Source organism: Lissotriton vulgaris, chromosome 6, assembly GCF_964263255.1.
Source record: "Lissotriton vulgaris chromosome 6, aLisVul1.2, whole genome shotgun sequence".
In the NCBI taxonomy this organism is placed as follows: Eukaryota; Metazoa; Chordata; class Amphibia; order Caudata; family Salamandridae; genus Lissotriton; species Lissotriton vulgaris.
In genome coordinates this window covers 697,433,341-697,451,443 of record NC_141694.1, presented here as the reverse complement: position 1 = coordinate 697,451,443, position 18,103 = coordinate 697,433,341, and the positions used below count along the sequence as shown (strand labels likewise).

At 44.4% G+C, this 18,103-nt stretch overlaps 1 protein-coding gene across 4 annotated transcripts in view; it reads left to right on the top strand.

Moving 5' to 3' along the window:
• The window catches only part of CEP57L1 (centrosomal protein 57 like 1), a 139,877-nt gene that overhangs the window by 42,170 nt on the left and 79,604 nt on the right, over nt 1-18,103 (top strand). For all 4 annotated transcript variants that reach the window (XM_086926677.1, XM_086926674.1, XM_086926676.1 and 1 more), the window contains one exon: nt 5,150-5,326. In XM_086926677.1, the coding sequence (XP_086782803.1) occupies nt 5,150-5,326 (177 nt within the window). The remainder of the gene's footprint in view (nt 1-5,149; nt 5,327-18,103) is intronic.

The window sequence follows — 18,103 nt, the reverse complement described above, 5'->3', positions numbered from 1 at the left end:
CCACTTACATCCATATATGTATTCATGCATGAATTAATCAATGCACACTTTGGTATCTATCTTCCAACCACCCTTTTACTCATTCGCATGAAGTAGCAGATGTCTGCTGTCCCGCCATTGTGATGCTGCACGGTGTCAGGGTAGGCGTGTCCCTTAGAAAATATTTAGAATCCAAAAATATTTATGTGCATGTATCGGTGACCATGCCTTACCGAGCAGGTGAGTGAGTGTACAGCTCTGCTGTATAGAACACTGGAGATCGGTAACTAACAGCATGTTTTCGACAGTGTAAATTCTCCATTTCTTTGAGTTGACTACCATGCTGGTAAATAACAAGGTTTCTAATGATGCTTAAGGATCTGAAGTGTTGCTTCCGACTTCGGTGTGACCAAATTGGGGAAAAAAAGGTGTGGGATTTTTTTCCCGTCAATAGTTGCCTCACCATATTTCCTTTTACTGTGGCATTTTAGTTCGAATGTCTGCCATTTGTCCTAAATTTTATGCTGTTATTGAATGATTTTAAGGATCTTTGGTTAGCAGTATATCAAAAGCTATTCTATATTTTATTCTTACTTGTTTCTTTTGTACAAGCTACACTGGATGAAACCAAGTTGGCTCAAATTGAGTGATTTTTGAAACAGTATATACCCAGGCAGACTTAGGCTACAAGGAACTGGCTAATTCGTAACACATTTTCAGGACAACATATGATAAACACACAAATGGTAAAAAACAATTAGTACAACAGACTATTATGATGTCAAAAATATATTTTTAATCTCGATATCTTTTTTTAAAAAATAGCATAATAAGTGGTTTAGAAAATGTTACTGTGTATACATGATGAATATAGTACATTGATTATGAAATGACAATTCTGATACATTGTTAAAATCAAAATATAAAAAGAAATACAATAAAAATTAATTTCAAGATTATTCCTTCAGATTTTGTTAGACTTGGGCTGTGTCAACGCGTTTCGACAATCTTTTGTCTTCATCAGGACTTTAGAATATGCAGCCACTTTTTTCTAAATAGAATAGAACAGATTTTAGATAAATGTAAGGTCAACACTTTCTAAGTTACATACAGCAACTTTTGTTTTTAACTGACCAAAGCTGACCAACAATTCATAACAATTTATAACAGTCTGTCGACAATTTTTTTAAAAAATATTTCTAATAAACACATGTCAGGCATTAGCTCAAAAAGGAACGATAAAATAGAATAAAATTTCTTAGCCAGGCTTGTATGATGCATATGAGTGATAATACAGAATCGTAGAGACTACAGAGTACAGAGCACATTTGTATTAACTATTTATAGTTTGGCCAGGACAGAAAGGTAAGTATTCTTTCGGGAATAGTAAGAGAAGGAGGTGAATTCTTATTGGCAAAGCATTATAAAAGCTTATTCTTATTGGACAAAAGAATACTTACCTTTCTGTCCTGGCCAAACTATAAATAGTTAATACAAATGTGCTCTGTACTCTGTAGTCTCTACGATTCTGTATTATCACTCATATGCATCATACAAGCCTGGCTAAGAAATGTTATTCTATTTTATCGTTCCTTTTTGAGCTAATGCCTGACATGTGTTTATTAGAAATATTTTTAAAAAAAATTGTCGACAGACTGTTATAAATTGTTATGAATTGTTGGTCAGCTTTGGTCAGTTAAAAACAAAAGTTGCTGTATGTAACTTAGAAAGTGTTGACCTTACATTTATCTAAAATCTGTTCTATTCTATTTAGAAAAAAGTGGCTGCATATTCTAAAGTCCTGATGAAGACAAAAGATTGTCGAAACGCGTTGACACAGCCCAAGTCTAACAAAATCTGAAGGAATAATCTTGAAATTAATTTTTATTGTATTTCTTTTTATATTTTGATTTTAACAATGTATCAGAATTGTCATTTCATAATCAATGTACTATATTCATCATGTATACACAGTAACATTTTCTAAACCACTTATTATGCTATTTTTTAAAAAAAGATATCAAGATTAAAAATATATTTTTGACATCATAATAGTCTGTTGTACTAATTGTTTTTTACCATTTGTGTGTTTATCATATGTTGTCCTGAAAATGTGTTACGAATTAGCCAGTTCCTTGTAGCCTAAGTCTGCCTGGGTATATACTGTTTCAAAAATTATTGTTTCCCTGACCCAGGAGTAGATCCTAACAGGGGGTCCCTGATACCTACCCAAACTCAAATTGAGTGATGCCAAGACATAGATGCTGATGTATCCCTCTGACTGACCATGTGCTGAAAGACATGTCCACATATCCACTAGCTAAGCTTCAGGTTTGATTTCGACATCATCCTTTGCCCAAAGTCAAAACGGTTGATGTATGGTGGTTTTGTCCATTATTTTCCCCAGAGTCAAGTAGCTAAAATTAAATTACTGTGTCACCTTGTGCCTAAAGTATCCCAAAGGGTTTATTGTGGGAACTTCATCTAATCCAGTGGCATGCTTTGTGACCTGGCCACCGGTCTAGGTGCCAAGAATCTATTACTTTTTGTGCAGTGTATGGTTCGGTCCCTACTTTCTTCATCCTTGGATCTGTATATAGACTCAGAAGAAGACAGCACTTACACTTCCAAGTTCCGCCAGTGCTCAAAACTGGGCAGTCTGAGCTTTTTCATTCATTATGCCCAGTCTTTGGGAACGATCTCGAATCATTCTAACCAGATGGCTCATTGAGTTGAACACGTACTGTTGAAACATAGTGATCACTAGTTGGAACCATGGCAAGGCCTTTCATCCTTCTGAGGCTGGTATTTTGCAACTGCTTAATTTGAGCCGGTGGTTTCCGGTGCTCAGCACCGGCACTTACCGTACTTTCCGGCGTATAAGATGACTTTTTAACCCCTTAAAATGTTCTGGAAAGTTGGGGGTCGTCTTATACGCCGGGTACCAAACTTTACGGTATGTGTTCATGCGTTTTACATAGTGCGGACTTCCCCCGAAGGTGTCAGACCGCTTCTCAATAGAAAATGGTGCATTACAGGAGGAAAAAGTGACATGTGTGCAAGTAGAGGTACGGTATAATATTGAAATAAATGGAGGGCACTCAAACACAAGAACTAATGTTACGTAGGTGATGGTGGCACTGTGGAAGCACTGTGCAAGTATCGATAGCAAATAAAAAGTAATAGGCAAATAGAACAAATGGCTCCGTGAATGACCAAAATCGCTATGCAGGACTGCGTTGGAAGTGGGGGTAGTCTTATACGGCGAATATAGCATGAAACCTACATTTTATCATGAAAAGTAGGGGGTCGTCTTATGCGCCGAGTCGTCTTATACGCCGGAAAATACGGTAATTATCAACACCAGCACTTTTCATGAGCACAAGTTAAGCACAAACCATATGGTGTTACTTCAGCTGGGTAAAACTTTTTATCTGCTCAGGAATCTGGGTGTTTTTTTCATTCTTGTACATAACTTGGATGCTTTTTGGTCTTCAGAGCTTCATAAGTGATTTTGTGTATTGGATGTGATGAATGCTTGGTACGGAAGCTACTGGCTGTGGGATGGCAACAGATCGGAAGTCGGCATGATGTGGTGCCAGAGTTGACCATGAACCTGATGCTAAGTTCTGGCATTGGCACAAGTGAAGTGTATTATATAATAGCGGGCTGATAGGTTGCCCGCTTAGCCTTTGGTGTGTCCATCCTAGTTTCATGAACCTACTTTACAGCCATTGTAACTGCGAGCCATGATGTGGAGTTTTTCCTGTTTTCAAGCATGCAACCATTAACTTAGCAAATAGATCATGTGTGGTTCCATGGCCATTTGTTGTATGTCTGGCTCGAGACCGTTTCACCGAGCTTATTCCAACAATTATTAGAGGGTAACTGGTCAGCCCCCTTACCCTTTTGTTGTGTCAATCCCATTTACCTCAATGTACTTTACATCATTTGTTGTAATTAAGAGTCATGTCATAGTGCGTTTTTCCTCTTTTCATGCATGCAGCCAATATATTACTATATGGATCCTATGGGATTCCATATCCCCAAAGACATAACTGACCGCTACAAAAACGATGTCTGTGATGTAGGTTGATGAAAATGGGATTGACACAACCACAAAAGACTAGCCCTTTATTAAATTGTTGGCATAAGCTATGCGGACTGTCTGTAGTGTGACCTAAAAATCAATGGCTTGGTCTGTCAACACTGTAGAAATGTTTGCCCTTTTACCTTAATCACATTTTGCTATGGAAATGTTTGGCTGCAGTTTGCTTCTCACAGTTAAAATGTATTGCTATAATGTGCTTTTTTCCATTAGATACACATGTAAAATATAGCTAATTGTTTTGTACCGCCTTTACAATTTCCCAGTATTGCTTAGTGGCACTTGGCACCTCTTGTTAGAACAAAACAATTGAAGATTTGGGGGAGGGAGGCTGTTTACATTTTTCTCCCAAATGTTTGCACAGTGTCTGCTGTGTACAGTGGAAGCATGGGCTACCTTAAGAAGGAGATTCCCAATGCACATTGATGCAATGTACAATGCTGCATAAATGTCAATTAAGATATGACCTGAAGTGGTTCTGCCCACACATCAAAAAAACACCCTGGTTCACAAATGTGCCTGAAGTCATGTTAACGCCTTGGCTGCGGCTGGAATTCCGCGCCAGTGCTGAACATTCCGATCGCGGGTGTGGTCATGACGGCTCCCAGCCGACATCCGCACACGAGCACCGTAACTCATGACGACTGGGAGCAGTCATCAGCACCAAAGGGGTTAAAATAGGCTTTGAGTAGGAGCACCATTTTAAAACTTTGTTTTGCATGCATGAGAGAGAGAAGGGACTTCTAACATAAACACCAGATCTTCTCCAGCTGTTTGGAGTGAAAATGGTTGCTTGAGTTGTACCTGATAGGAGACTTGTCCAAAGCGGAGAAAGCACAAGAAGTGTGGTTTTTTTTGTTTGTGTTTTTTTTGTTTTTTAATTTAAATTTTCTACATAAGGCATTCTGCGATAAATTACTGGAAGTTAGAATTCTGAAAAATTATGGATAATCAACCATGTTTTACAGTTGGACATATTTGGATGGGGTTTCTAACTGTATAAATTCAAATATTTTGTGTAAACTGTGATTAACTTTAAGGTTTAATAACTTTATTTTACAGAGCTTATGTCTGCACTACAGACACTTCACGTAAAGATCCGTCGATTAGAGTTGGAGAGGACGCAAGCTGAGGATAACCTGCAGAGTCTTTCTAAAGAGGCTGCAGAGTATAAAAAAGTGCTGGATTGTGAAAATCAAAAAGATTTATCTGGTCGTATCATCCCTGAAGAGAGACATGGTAATGCGTTCTTTTAGATTCCATCAGTGTTGCTCCTACTGCACCTTGGCCACCTGTTTCTAGAGGTGCCAATTGCATGGTACCCATTCAGAAAATCCTTATTAAAAATGTTATTTTAAATATGTGTGATCTTGGGATCTGTGTGCATTGATATATATTTTTTTAAATTCTGTTTATTAGCATTTTCAAACAATATGCAAAGAAAACATTGCATTAAACAACAAATGCCAGCCACTACATGTTTCATAAATCGGAGTCCGTCTCAAATCTGTGGTACATTCAACAAAGAAGAAATAATAGGTAGTCACATGCCCCATTGTCGAAAGAGTTACATACATTTGGATAGTTGCAGTTGTACAAAGACCTCAATCCATCAGTCTACTAATCCGAACAGATGCTGTCACAAGCACCCTTTGATACCCCCCGCCTCAACACAATACCAGCTCCAGGCCTCCCCCGCTCATACAATAGGCAAATGACAAAATTGGCGCACTTCAATAAGCTCATTGAATAGAGTAGCAAACTGGCCAGTGGCCAACATAGATATTACTCTTCCTCTCTTCCCCCTTCTTCATTCTGTTGTTCACACACCCTTTGCTTAAATGGTTCCCAAATGTCTCGCGGTCTGGAGGTGGGTGGCATTAATTCCCAAAAAATCCCTAATTGCGTGGGTCCATAGGTAACATCCAAAAGCCATCCCTTCATCGATGGCACCTTGCGTCTCCCCCAGTGCATTGCCATTCGTCTCTTAGCATATAATAGTAACAGTGCTTGCAATTTCCTGAACTTGGGTGGGATGTCCTTAACATATCCAAAAAACACCTAGTTCAGGGGACTGGACATCAGTGCGTCCCACAATTTGATTTACAGCCACAAAAATTGAGGACCAATAGTCTTCCAAACTAGGGCATGACCATGCCATATGTAGGAATGTTGCAGGAGAGTATCTGCATCTCCAGCATCCATCTCCCTCCCGGAGCCCCATTCTGTGGAGACTTATTGGTGTCCTATATATCTTGTGTAAGTATTTAAAATGAATTAGGCGTAGTCTGTAACTGGGAGAAAGTTCAGTGAGTTGACCGCAGCAGAAGGCCCACTGCTCCTCTGTGATTGGGGCAGGCAACTCATCATTCCATCGTTGCAATGCCATTGGTTGGACCACTGGTGCATCCTGCTGCATCTGCTTATATAGCCTAGTTACCAGTTTCTTAGAAGACGAAGAGCCTACCAAATTCTCAAGTGCAAGGAAGGTCTGTAGAGCAAGTGGGAACTCACTACACCGTTCACGGCAAGCTGATTTTAATTTGTGATATAAGAATGACTTCGAGAAGGATATTTCCTGTCTATCCGTACCCGCCACTGCCCCCTGCAATGCACGGCAGCAGAGGGTTCTGGACCAAGAATAACGAGGGACCGTACATCAGTGGGACTCCTGCCCTCTTCCACAATTCATCCCATACCCAGCGTAGTGTTTCAGCCGCGTCCACATCTCCTCAGGGCGCTTCGCCTTTACACATATAGCCACCTACAGCGGGACCGGCGCGACAGCATTACTCTCCACGGCGACATGTAGTTGGAACGGGATGGGGTATACCCAAAAATTTAGGAATTGGGCCTGAGTGCATAGAGGTGCATGTCTGGGGCCCCCAGTCCTCCCTTCTTTAAGGGCAATGGTAGTATGTCCCAGGAGATTCGTGCCCGCTCGCCCGCCCATGCCAGTGTTACGAGTTGTGATTTCAGCGTGGCAAAAAAATGTGACGTGAGTGGGATCGGGACATTTACAAAAAGGTAAAGGAACTTAGGCAATATGATAATTTTTGCCAAGGCAATCCGCCCCGTAAGCGACAGAGGCAGCCGTGCCCACATCTTCACTTTGCCCTCCAGCCATGTCATAGCCCGACCATAGTTCAGATTCCAGATATCTTGGGGGGATCTACTAATCCAAATACCCAAGTTTTTAACCTCCTCTGCCTGCCACTTCAAGGGGAACTCAGAATGAACCTGTGGCGTACTGTCTGTCAACGGGAATACAACCGACTTGGACCAATTTATACAGACGCCAGCAGGCCGCCAAAAAGGATGAATTTGCGTAGGACTGGGTCTAAATTTTGTTCAGGGTTAATGAGGTAAACAGTCACGTCGTCTGCATATAGGGTGATCAACAGGCTCCTGGAGCTGAACCCTATTCCACGCGCAGTGTGGTTTTGTCGGACGCGAGCCGCTAGTGGCTCCATTGCTAAAGCAAAGCGCAGCGGGGATAAGGGGCATCCCTGCCTCATGCCCCGTGAAATAGAAAAGGGGTCAGAGATCAGGCCATTTACCTTAATCCGGGCACTCGGAGCTGTGTATAACAGTTTAATCCTGCTAATAAAGAGCGGACTGAACCCCATTCTAGCTAATATGGCAAATAAATAAGGCCACTCTAAGATGTCGAATGCCTTCGTGGCATCCAAAAATACCACAGCAGCGTGGACACTGGGGTGTAGGTAATGCAATGTTGAAAAAATTGTGCGCAGGTTGTGTGATGTTGAGCATCCTGGAATGAACCCCGACTGATCGGGGAGAGCTATCAGGGGCAAAAGAGGTTGCAGTCGGTTAGCAATTAATTTGAACATTATTTTGACGTCTACATTAATCAATGGGAGGGGCCTGTAGGAGTCCAACTCGTCTTCTCATTTACCTGGCTTTAGCAGTGTAACTATCATGGCTTCTCTCATAGTGTCGGGTAATTTCCCCACCTCCAATGCTTCCTCGTACACCGCCAGCAACCTGGGAGCCAGCTCTTCCACAAGTCTTGTAGAAGGCTGTGGTGAGGCCGTCCGGACCAGGAGCTTTGTCTAAGGGTAGACTTTTGATAACTTGGGTAACATCTTCAGCGGAGATCGGGAGGTCCATATATTTCCTGTACGTGTTGTTAACCAGGCTTGGCCAATGGAATCGAGAAAGGACTCCATCCCCTCCGGGCATGCACTCTGGGTGGCAGTATATAGGTTAGAATAAAAGCCAGAGAAGGCCTGTAAAATCTCCCTCTGGCCTCTGACTGCAGTACCAGCCATGTCGTGTATCTCATGTATGTACGTCGCGGTTCTGGAGGGCCTAGTCATAGCCGCTAGTGTCCGGCCCGGTCTGTCTCCCTCCCCATATCTTCTAGCTTCTGCATATTTGCCGAGGAATTTAACCTCGCATTGCGCCTCTTCGGCGTACTCTAACAATTTAGCTTTAAGCAAACCCGCAGTTTCACGGCTTCCCCCAGCATAGACCTGTGTCTCAAGGTTTTTGATGTTGGATTCCAGGGACGCCAGCGTCCCTCGAATAGCCTTTAGCACACCCGCTTGCCGAGCTATGCATTTACCACAGATTACTACTTTAAAGGCTTCCCACAGGGTGCCTTCCATGTCTACGGACCCCGTATTTATGTTGAAATAATCTTCAATATCGTGTCTGATCTCCTCTTTGAAGGCTTCATCTAGTAGGGCATGCAGAGGAAGTCGCCATGAAAAAGCGCGTCTCGGCATGTTTGGGGGTGATATTTGCAGCAGGCATAGGGCATGATCTGACAGATCCCGGCAGGTGCTCGACGCTATGGTACAGGCGGCCATGTTTCTGGACAGGAGCCAAAAGTCTAATCGGGACCATGCATTGTGGTGATCTGAGATACAAGTACCCTCCCTCAATAATCTTAGTCTACTCCTCCAGACATCTACCAGGTCTCCCTCAACGATCATCTCCTTCAGGGCCGCGCTAGCAGCCGGGTGAAGGGACCTGGCTGTACCTTTCCTGTCTACCACGTCATCAAGTACGGCGTAAAGTCACCCCCCATATGATCGTGTCACATCCCACCGTTCGAGTTCTGGACCATAGATTGATAAAGTAGTCTGGAGAGTCCGTGTTTGGGCCATATACTGCCACGATGAGGATGGATTGACCACATAGGAGTCCCTGTACCAGGACATACCGCCCCTCCGGATCCTCCTGTACAAACCCCTCCCTACAATCCAGGCCCCTTCTCAGTAGCACAGCAACCCCTCTGGCGTAGTTGGCATATATGGCTGAATGGACATGTCCCCCATCTAGTGTGGCGAAGTTTAGGAGCTGGAGTACTATTCAATTTGCGTTTCTTGCAAAGGCATATATCAACATTGTGGCGGGTCAAATAGGCATGTACCAATCTCGCTTTCCTGCTATCATTAAGGCCTCACACATTCCAAGTGAGAAAATGTAGCGTCTTATCAGTGTGTGCGAACAACTACAGCACAAAATCTATCGGCATCCACCCAGGGCATTACATAACACCTACATAATAAAACAGCGGCTATGTATCCATTTGTAAAGTGACTGACATTTAAAATAACCACACTTCCCCGCTCGTCCTTCCCCCACCCACTCCAACCCCACAATTAGGTTGTGGATTACCCTCCCCACATTCAACCCATAAACGATTAGACATCAAAGTTGGGATCCTTCCCTTGGAGGCGTAGCTATACCGGCGTACTCCCTTACATCATACAAGGTGGCCGGGAGGTCTACGGAGACATCCCGCGCCCCAGACTATAACAATTTAGAAAGCAATAAGAAACTGTGTAGGAATTAGATGTGAGACCACTCTCATCAGAGCAGTCAACCAATCTTGTTACCCTGAGTAAAAGTCAAGGCATGGAACACACACTTTATATACGATACCCAGATCAGTCATGTCACTCAGGTTGCCTCCTGTCACCTCCGCCTGTTTTTTCTTGGACTGCTTTCCCCCCACATGATTTTGCATCTGTGAAGAAGTGAGGCCTCCCATCCACAGAGACCTTCAGTTTGGCAGGGTAAAGTAGAGAATAGAGGATCTGGGCCTGTAGCAGGAGACCTTTAGCGGGGAGGAATTCCCGCCTCGCCGCCTGCACCACTGGTGTAAAATCTGGGTAAAACGATAACGTATTTCCCTTATGTGTGATTTGGCCCTTTTCCCTGGCCAGTTGCAGGATGAGATCTCTGTCCTGATAATTCAATACTTTTGCAATGACTGGCCTGGGTGCCGTTCTCACAGAAGGCCTCAGTCCCAGTGATCTGTGTGCTCTTTCCACCGCAAACACCGCGTAGAGATGCGGGTCAAGCAGCTCGTGCAGCAGATCAGTGATATTTGTTTCCATCTTACTGATGGCTGTCGTCTCTGGTATTCCTGTAACGCGTAGGTTGTAGCGTCTTGATCTTGCCTCCAAGTCCTCATTCTTGGCTTGTATGATTCCTAGCAGCTTGTCCATTTGAAGCAGTTGCTCCTTAGTCTCTACTTGGAATTCGTGACATTCTACATGACGGTTTTCAAGCATGTCTAGGCGTGTCTCATGCGACGTTACCTGCGATTTGTATTTGTATTTGTATTTGTATTTTAGACTTGTAGAGCGCCTTATCACCCCGGGGTCTCTAAGCGCTTAACAGGCGAGTGAATACTGGCAGGAAGAAAGCAGACTAGATATTACCCCATGCCTCTTGGAAAAGCACGGTTTTTAGCTTTTTCCTAAAAGGCAGGAGTCTGGTTTCTTTGCGCAGATTTTCGGGCAGTTGGTTCCAGGCTTTGGGCATTGTGTGGGAAAATGTCCGACCACCGATAGTGGATCGTTTGATCCTAGGACAGATCAATAGGGCGGCGTTGGCTGAGCGTAAGTTCCTGTTGGGGGCATATGGGACAAGGCGTTTTTTGATGTATTTCGGGGCTTGCCCATATAAGGCTTTCTGCGTGATGCATAGGCCTTTGAACTTGGCTCGTTGATTCACTGGCAGCCAGTGTAGCTCCCGGAGGAGGGGGGTGGCCGGTGTCCTTCTTGGTTTATTGTATATAAGTCTGGCCGCGTCATTCATGACGATCTGAAGTCTTTTGGTGAGTTTTTTCGGAATACCGAAATACATGGCGTTACCATAATCCAGTCGGGCCAGAATTAAAGCTGACACTGCTCTTCTGAGGGTGTCTGCCTTTAGGATGGGAGCTAGTTTGCGCAGTTGTCTCAGGAGACCTACACAGGTGCCCACCACCGCCGAGACCTGGGCTGATATAGTAAGATTTGTGTCGATGATTATGCCAAGGCTTTTTACTGCTGTTGCCGGACCTGGGGGGTTGCCTAGTTCTGAGGGCCAAAGGAGGTCGCACCAGGGGCTGGATGAAGTTGTGATGGCAAGGACCTCAGTCTTGTCCGGGTTGATCTTTAGGGAGTTTGCCGTCATCCAATTGACGGTAAATTTTAGGATATTCTTCAATTTTTGATCAGCCATAGGGGAATTGCCTATCTGAATTATGATCTGGGTGTCGTCAGCATAATTGTATATATTACAGTCCATCTGATTCAAAGATGAAATGAGGGGCTGCAGATACGTGTTGAACATCAAGGGGGACAGGGCAGAGCCCTGAGGGACGCCGCATGTAATTTTAGCAGCCTCTGACACCAGGTCATCCAGTTGTACTTTCTGGACCCGTCCACCGAGGAACGAGGTCAGCCAGGCGTGGGCCGTGCCCTTGATGCCAAACTCCCCCAACCGCGACAGAAGGAGGTCATGATTGACCGTGTCAAATGCCGCGGAGAGGTCGAGTAGCACCAGGGCACAGGGATCTTTATTATCTGTTTTAAGAGTCAGGTCATCTAGCACGGATAGCATGACTAATTCCGTGCTGTTGTGGGCTCTAAACCCAGCTTGGTTGGGTTCGAGTAGTGCGTTACTCTCGAGGTGGTGCGAGAGGGCGGACAGCACATGATGTTCCAGTATTTTAGCTAAAAAAGGCAGTTGCGATATGGGCCTGTAATTTTTTTGAATCTTGGTGTCAGCACCGTCCTTTTTTAGCAGGGGGATCAGTCTCGCCTCCTTAAGAATGGAGGGGACTAGTCCCGAGGTAAGGGAGCCATTTAGGAGCGATAAAATGTCCTCCTCCAGACCTGGCCATGCTTGTTTAAATATCTGAGGGGGGCAAGGGTCCGCCGGAGAACCTGATTTAACTTGGTTCATCACTTTTTTCAAGGAGTCCTTGGTAAGTAGGGGTAGGGAGGTTAATGGCTCAGTGATTGTGGGGGGGAGAATTGGCGGAGTTACTGGGCAGTCAAATCTAGGGGTGCTTTCGATTTCTATCAGGAGGTCAGATATCTTTGAAGTAAAAAAGGATTTAAATTTATGGCAGTCTTCTTGCGTAAAAGAAGGCGGTTGTTCCTTCTTTTTCCTCAGTTCAGTAAGCACTTGGAAAATTTCCTTCTGGGGGTTAGGTGCTGTGGCAATTCTGCTCTCGTAGAACTCACTTTTCCTAGTTCTAATGGCTTGTTTATACAAGGCGAGTTTTTCCTTATATAAGGTTTGGCAGTTAAGATCATACCCCTTTCGCCAGGCTCTCTCGCACTGTCGCAGGGCCCGTTTTAGGAGTCTCAGATCGTCATTGAACCAAGGGGCGCCTTTGCCTTTTTCCCTGATTTTTATCTTACGTGCTGGGGCCACCACCTCTATCGCAGATTCCAATTTTTGCGATAGCTTTTGACTGGCCCTCTCTAGGTCATCTTCAGGTAGTCTGTTTAGGTGAGAAGGTTGCTGTAAAGTTAATAGCAAAGTATCCGGATTAATGGAGTTCCATCTTCTCACTACCCGCCATTTGTCGGATGAGATGCTTTCTTGTCTCGGAAAGGCTAAGCTACCCTGTAAAAGGTAGTGATCCGACCAAATGCAGGGCAATGAAGTGACTGGGCACAGGGCAGGAACAGAGGTCCATATCAGGTCCAAAGTATGGCCCTTCATGTGTGTTGGGCCTGTCACTATCTGGGTTAATTCTAGTGCGGTCATAGCGTCTTCGAGCCGTTTGGACATAATGTCTCTGATGGGCTCCTCCCAGTGGAGGTTAAAATCGCCCATCACCACGAGACCCTCATATCTCGTACGGAGGTCATGGACCAGACCCAAGAAAGGTTCAAGAAATGTTGGGGGAGTTTTAGGCGGGCGATATACGATGATTATCGTGAGGCAATTGGTGGGAGAGCAGAGTTTGACGCCTAGGATGTCTGCTCCCTCAATGCATTCAGCACAGATAGTTTCTGCTTTAAAGACATTTTTATATAGCAGCGCTACTCCACCCCCTTTTCTGCCATCTTTTCTGTTATGAGAGATAGCACCAAAGTTGGGTGGGAGGGCGGCCACTAGGTCGGGCGTAGAACAGTCATCCAGCCATGTCTCCGTGACTCCTAGTATATCTGTGTTTCCCTCCTGGAGCAGGGAGAATACCTCCAGATTGTTTTTTTGAAGCTAACAAGTGTTCAGCAAACTGACGCTCAATGACGTTACCGTTGCTTTCCTTCTTTGAGCGAGTTGGGCTGGTTCAGCTGCGGGCTTCAGTAAGTTCTCCCGCCTCAGAATCTGCTGTGTATGTTGGCTAATGGAGTAAGTAGTGCTATTAAGCGCAATCAGGTTTTCCTTGGAGTAACACGGCGCTGAGCCAAGGGTCATGGCCCCTGGTCCCGACCGGTCGCGGACGGGCGCAGACGGGCTTGCCTTTGGCGCGCCTTCGGCGCCCCGCCGGCGCCCCCGCTGCGCCTGTCCGCTGCGCTGCCTGTATCAGCGTCCAGTTGAGATGTTAAGGTGTTGAGCTTGGCATCTATGTTCCGAAGACTAGACCGCATGTCTAGCATTAGTGTCCTAAGATCTGGACCCTGATCGTCTGTAGCCTGGTCTTTCGAGTTTTCCGCCTGTGTGTCCGACTCATCCTCTCCCTGTTTAGTAGCACGTTTGTTTTCAAAGGTAAGCTTGGGTTGCTTGGCGTCCTTCCTCCCCATGATGACTGTTACTTGGGAGGACAAGCCAGGGAGGATCCTGTGACTGGCCACAAGTTAAGCCTAGGGTGATGAAGATTGACGCCAGCAGATCTTACACCCGGCGTTGGTCAATATTAACACTGCCCCATGCGAGGAAAGGAGAGCAAGATAAAAAAAATGGCTGCCGTTGTCAGTTCTCTGCTGCAATAAAGCAAGCGCCACTGACCCACTAGGCACCAGCCTCCGAAATCACGGCTCAAGCAGCAGGATTTTCAGCGCCGCCCAACTTTTCCAACTCACTTGCGTTCCATTCCTGCCCACTTCTTCACCTCTAGCACTAGGAGCTTAGGCCAGAGGGCATCCAAAACATCTCCTCTGTGTGGGCAAACTCCGACACCTAGTCCACACAACTTCCAGACTAACCTCCCAGTGTATGGTGTCTTATGCCGTGGTAGTAATAGGATGGGCGATATCTTATGGGCACCACAGCAGGCACAAGTGTCCAGGGCGCACCCAGGGGCCAAATGCAGATTTCTACCAGCTTGCCTAGCACAAATACCTTCGGGAGCGAGCACCAGGCCCCCCACTTCTCCTCACTTGATGCCGCAGATGCAGTCCCACAAAATGGCGGCCGCCGCACCTCTCAGTCGACTGCAGAGTCCGGGCCTGGCTTCAGCCCCACACAACCAGCGCCGGCGCGCGACCTCAATAGCCCCTTCCTCCTCACAGCAAGGCACCCTGACCACCAACGGTAGGCGTATGCAAGTGTCTGTGTCACCACATTGCCAGTCCCTGTGACTCAGCAGCGGCGGCCTGCGCAGGACGTTACCCAGGTCCGGGCCGCGGTTGCTTTACTGCCTCATGCCGTACTTGCCCCCGGCGTCACTGTCCATACATCCACGGCACCACGTCTGTTCATCGCAGCCCCTCAGCATAGGATCGGCAGTTCCGCGGCAGAGACCGGGTCGGGCTCCTCCCCCGCAGCAGGCGACGGCCTCTGAAGCCGCGGGCTCGAGTAGCTGGTCCGTCCATCTGCAGGTCTCCAAAGGTTCTCTCGGCTTCCTGGCTCAATTTTCGTCTCGCCCTCTCTCAGCGCCACTTGACACAGGGGACACAGGATTTTGCAGAGTGGTTCCCCACATGCCCCACTATCTTATCATGGGGTCTGGGCAGCGCGAGGGCACTCCTATAGCAAGGATAATTTCAGAATAATGTCCCGACCGGCGAAGCGTGCTTAAGAAGAGGCCATTCTGCTGCACAGCAGGCCCCACCCCCTGTGTGCATTGATAGTTAACATTTGCCTGACAAAGATTGGTGGGCAAAATGCAGTTTACTGCCCTTTTAGACTCCAGTTTTCCAACTAATAAGTACTTAATTGGTAATATTGCGCATTTCTACACCGAATGGCCTGCTGTCCATGTTGTACATAAATTAATAAAATGAAATATGGGGTTCAAATTACACCAATAAAGAACTAAGCATCACCCAATTGTATTGTTGTTCTCTTAATCGTAATGCAAATTGTATTTTTTAAACGTTGTATTTGTAGATAGCATGACTATATTTTATCTTTTGGATTTTCCTTAGCATACCTGGAAACATTTTATCAATCTTACTTTTGACTCATTCATAGTTTCTATAGACTGGTATCTTCATCTTTCCAAGCAGTGACAATATGCAAGAAAGGTGAAACATGCAAATAATTTTCAGAATCTCTCCAATACCTAATTGACTTGATGGGTAGATCTAGAGTCGATCAATCAAACTGCGTATTTGCTTTTTTTGAAATCTTGAAAAGTGTCCCATTTTGAATACATATGAAATATTGGTCATATAAAGATTTCCTCATCCTATTTATTTACTACATAGTAATTTTCTTTTTGCTTGAAATTACTAATTCAAGATGTAATGGCTCTCTTAAATTGGCTTTCGATTGGATGTATAAACCTTCTTGCTATTATTTCATTTGTGTTTCCAAAATATTTTGGAAGGATTTACATATTTTAATACCCTTCCATAATTATATCAATTTATGTTTTCTCCATCTGCCTAAAATCCCTTTTCTGTAGACTTAAGTAACCTGTTATAATGTAGAAAATGAATCTGTTTGTGATATTCTTTACTTCAGTCCCCCTTCTTTTATATACATTTTTATGGAGAGTTTAAATTACCCAGAATCATAAAAACAGTACAGATATAACAGAATCCAAATACAGTACTTTTATGCAGAACGACAATACAATGTAGTCTCAACAGTTCCATATATATCAAACAATCTTATTTGAAAAATAATTGTGTAAGAAACAATATCTTCCTGTCTAGAAAATTATATATTTTCAGCGGATATCTGTACTTATACTCATTAGAGTACATTTAGTTTGGATAGAAGATTTTCATTAAGTATCCACTCCCCTGCCCCAGACCTGGACCGACCATAATTTTATCGCATTTCATCTCAAAACGGAAGAAACTAATAATACAAAATTAAACAGAATCAGAAATGAGAAACCAACTCCTTGTTGGACTAAAATCATTGAGCACCCGGACTTACCAAACTGGGTTAAAGAGAACAAACTATTGATAACTGGTAATGCGGCTAGTGACAACCTTAGCTATAAAAAAATGGATGAGATCCATAGGGAGAAATTGACCTCTGGAGGAGCTAACAAATCTAAATTTAAACAAGGGAAAAGTTCAGCCCCTTGGTACACTAATGAATTAAAAGACATATTACGTACAGTACGCAAACTGGAACGTAAATGGCGTAAGCACTACAATAAGGACGACCAGGACAATTTTAAAACAGCAAGACGGAATTACCATGCACAAATTAAACGCACCAAAATAAATTACTTTACAAATAAAATAGAAGCCTCTCAGAACAATCAAAAGGAAATATTTCGCGTTGTTAAGAGTTTTCGAGATCCAAAATTTTTATCTCCGGAAATACCCCCGTCACAGACTTTCTGCAATGAGATTGCAGATTATTTTGAACTAAAAATTGTCAACATTACGAGAAATCCCTTTAAATAATGAAAACATAGATCTAGAGAATAATTCCGGGATAACTAGATGGAATACTTTCACTACAATTGATCTGGCAGACACCTCGCAAACTATGTCAAAAATTAAATCCGGCTCGCCACTCGACCCCTGTCCCCCCATACTGGTTCATGCAATCAAGGATGAGGTGAATCCCATGATTAACGCCATTGTTATGCATCACTCCAATCGGGAGAAGTCCCCAGTACATGGAAAACTGCGATTGTAAAACCATTGCAAAAAAAGATCCTACATGATCCATCTGTCCTAACTAATCTGAGACCCATTTCACAACTCCCCGCTCTATGTAAATGTGCTGAAACCCTGGTCAATAAACAACTCTCAATATTCTTAGAGGAAAATAACATCCTACATCCAAATCAGGCAGGTTTCAGAGCTAACCACTCTACAGAATCAGCACTATTGTCAACAACAGAAACCATGAGAGCTGCACTAGATCAAGGGAGGAAGGCAGTTCTAATCCTCCTTGATCTATCTGCAGCATTCGACACGGTGTCCCATGCCATTTTATTACATCGCTTGGTTGAAGCTGGCATAGGGGGCACCGTGTTGAACTGGTTTAAAAACTTTGTTACACAGAAAACAGATAATCAGATTAGGACAGTTCCACTCGGAGGAGAAGGAGATTGGTTCAGGGGTGCCTCAGGGCTCTAGTCTGAGCCCCACTTTATTCAATCTTTACATGGCACCCCTGATCAATCTAATTGCTTCCTATAATGTGAGCACAGTTGCATACGCAGACGACACTCAACTGGTCCTAGTTCTGGATGATGATACAGATAGGGACGAACAGGTCCTGAAAGAGTGTCTGACTGCGACTTTCAACTGGATGCATGATAACCATCTTAAATGCAACTCTGCTAAAACAGAGATCCTACCATTCGGAAAAACAATCTCTTTTCTCCACACACTTGTTGGCCCTCGGATGCGGAAGCTCCCCCAAACACCATCAGTGCAA